Below are 2,323 nucleotides of genomic sequence, written 5' to 3'. Positions count from 1 at the left end.
CAAAACCGTGTGGGAAGCTCTGACGCCGATGTGAACTGGTGATTTGTCACCGCTCCCTCTGGCTGGGCTGCGTGGCTGGGGCAGGAACCTTCAACTTGCTATTTTTGTCGATGCTGCTTTTCTTCCCTCACTAGGTTCCTTTTATTATCGACAGTGACGCATTCCCGAGGGCGCACTGGAGATGGCTGTCATGACAATCGATTCCCCAGTGAGGACTCTGAACCCCCCAGAAGCTGATTAACTGGCTTCAGGTCTTTGGGGTGAAAAACAACATATTAGAACTTCAATTTGTCTGAGTGAACTTGCTACTTTTGTCATTGTGCGGTTAAATTGGTGCTTTTTCCATTCTTCTTCCTTCCCCCGTGTATATTCTTGGAATACTTACGTGTAGCCAAATTAATTCGTCGCTAGTCAATAACTGAACAATTAACTCGTAGCGTTTGCTTCAATTATCTCCAATTCCGTATCGATGGGCAATGGCTGTGCAGAAACGCACTGGAGGTCGAGATCAAGCCCCTTCACTAATGCACATTTACACTGTACTTCTTGCCTTCCTGAGGCTCAGACCCAGGCCCAGGAGCTCACACCCCATCGGGTGTGGAGCACGGGGGGCCTCAGCAAAGCTCCGAGACAGGAGGAGTGCCGGCCGCCCCCAGCACACCGCCCAGCACGCGGCCTGACCCACGCCTCCCAAGCAAGCCGCCGGCTTTTCACTCCGTCCGTCCAAACAGCCATTCGCCAGACGCCGGGCCGCCTGGGCCCCGGCTCCCCGCACACGGGCGCTTCTGCCGGCCCTCGAACATCGGGCTCATCCCCCAAGACCCACGCTTGGAAGGACAGAATAAAATGATTATTTTAAGTACCAGGTGAACGTGAGCCATAATTTATCTAGGGACATCTGGACCATCGCACGAGCGCCCAGCTCTACGCATGTGGTCACCCCACCCCCGCTCACACTGTCGCAGCCGACGGAGCGATCCAATCGCACCTCGGTCTCGGCCACGGCCTGAAACCTGCAGGGCGAGGCGCAGACTGCTTCCTGCGGGCAGGGGGCAACGCGGCCGCGCCTGAGGGGTCGCTGCGGGCCGCGTGCGCAGACCCGCCGGGCGGCAGTGCGGTACTCACAGGCCTTCCGCGAAGCACTCGAGCAGCAGGGCGTCCCCCTGGAGGACGGTGACCGCGGACTCGGGGCCCCGCTCCGCGGGGGGCAGCAGCAGGCTGGGCTTTCTTTGCTTGATCGAGTTCGCTAAACAGAAGAGAGAAATCACTTGTGTTTCACAAACTACGAGAGTCAGAGTCCCGGGCACTACATCTTTCTTAAAACGCCCTTAAAGACAGGTGCCATGCGTGTGCGTGTGCGTGTGCGTGTCTGTACAGATGCACACGTGTCACTTATTTTAACAGATTTCCGTTTACACAGACGCCGCTTAGCCCTCAGCGTGGACTGTCTCTCGGATGCATCGAAAGGGATGGCACCAAGTTTCACGACGCTTCCGAGGACCGCACTTTCAAATCGGACGTTCAAACACGGTTCGGGGGATTTGTGTCTTCATGAAAGCGCTGGTGAACTGACAGCCTAGGCTTTCTGTTCCCCACGGTGCCCACGCCTGGCCCTGGGCGGTGGCCGCGTGTGCCTTTCACCTCACGAGCCCCAGTCCTGGATAAGTGTCCCGCCGCGGGCAGCCCCCGGGGCCCCGCACGCGCAGACCCCGGTTCGGGAGCCGGTGGCGGACACCAGGCGCCTGTGGGTGTGGAGGTGGCTGCGTGCCGCCTCAGGCCCCCGCAGGAGACGCCGCTGGCGGGAACCGGGGCCCCCGCTGAGCGCACACGGAAATGTCCCATTTCTCACTTCCCTCGGAATCCCCTTCTCAAACAACGGAGAACGAGGACACCCCCAGGTTCAACGCAACTTTGGACTCTAGTTCCAAATGCTCATGTAAATCGTTTGTCCACTCGACGTCACCGCAGCGTGATGTGGTGTGCACGGAACAGGCTGGCACCCTGCCACCCGAGCAGAGGGCCACCAGGCGTGCTGGCCGTGTGCACCTCATGTCACGCCCTCTCCAGTGCTAATCGGAAACAAGCTGGTGACCACGTGCCATTTTTATACTTAATGTAGTTAAGTGACGATTATATACTATGATTGCTATACATTAATGTCAATATATAAAGATAAATAAGTTATTGAAATGATCCTTTTTAATGCTGGGGACATAAACTTCATCAGTCCACCTCCAAGGTGAGGGTCACCAGGAGGAGACCTCGCCCAGCCCTGCTGTGTCACCAGAGAGTTAGACACTGGACTGAAGCCACCAGTCCCAGT

The 2,323-nt window shown here is 57.1% G+C and overlaps 1 protein-coding gene across 1 annotated transcript in view; it reads right to left on the bottom strand.

The window, feature by feature from the left end:
- CHL1 (cell adhesion molecule L1 like) overlaps window positions 1–2,323 on the bottom strand; it is a 68,342-nt gene that overhangs the window by 44,322 nt on the left and 21,697 nt on the right. Inside the window, exons 5-6 of the mRNA XM_011383845.1 lie at window positions 1,126–1,246; window positions 946–1,013 (exon numbers count right to left, since the gene is read on the bottom strand). Of these exons, the coding sequence (XP_011382147.1) occupies window positions 946–1,013; window positions 1,126–1,246 (189 nt within the window). The remainder of the gene's footprint in view (window positions 1–945; window positions 1,014–1,125; window positions 1,247–2,323) is intronic.

The sequence above is a fragment of the Pteropus vampyrus genome, unplaced genomic scaffold (genome assembly GCF_000151845.1).
Source record: "Pteropus vampyrus isolate Shadow unplaced genomic scaffold, Pvam_2.0 Scaffold546, whole genome shotgun sequence".
In the NCBI taxonomy this organism is placed as follows: Eukaryota; Metazoa; Chordata; class Mammalia; order Chiroptera; family Pteropodidae; genus Pteropus; species Pteropus vampyrus.
The sequence above is the reverse complement of the archived record's forward strand: the minus strand, read 5'-3'. Positions and strand labels throughout refer to the sequence as shown.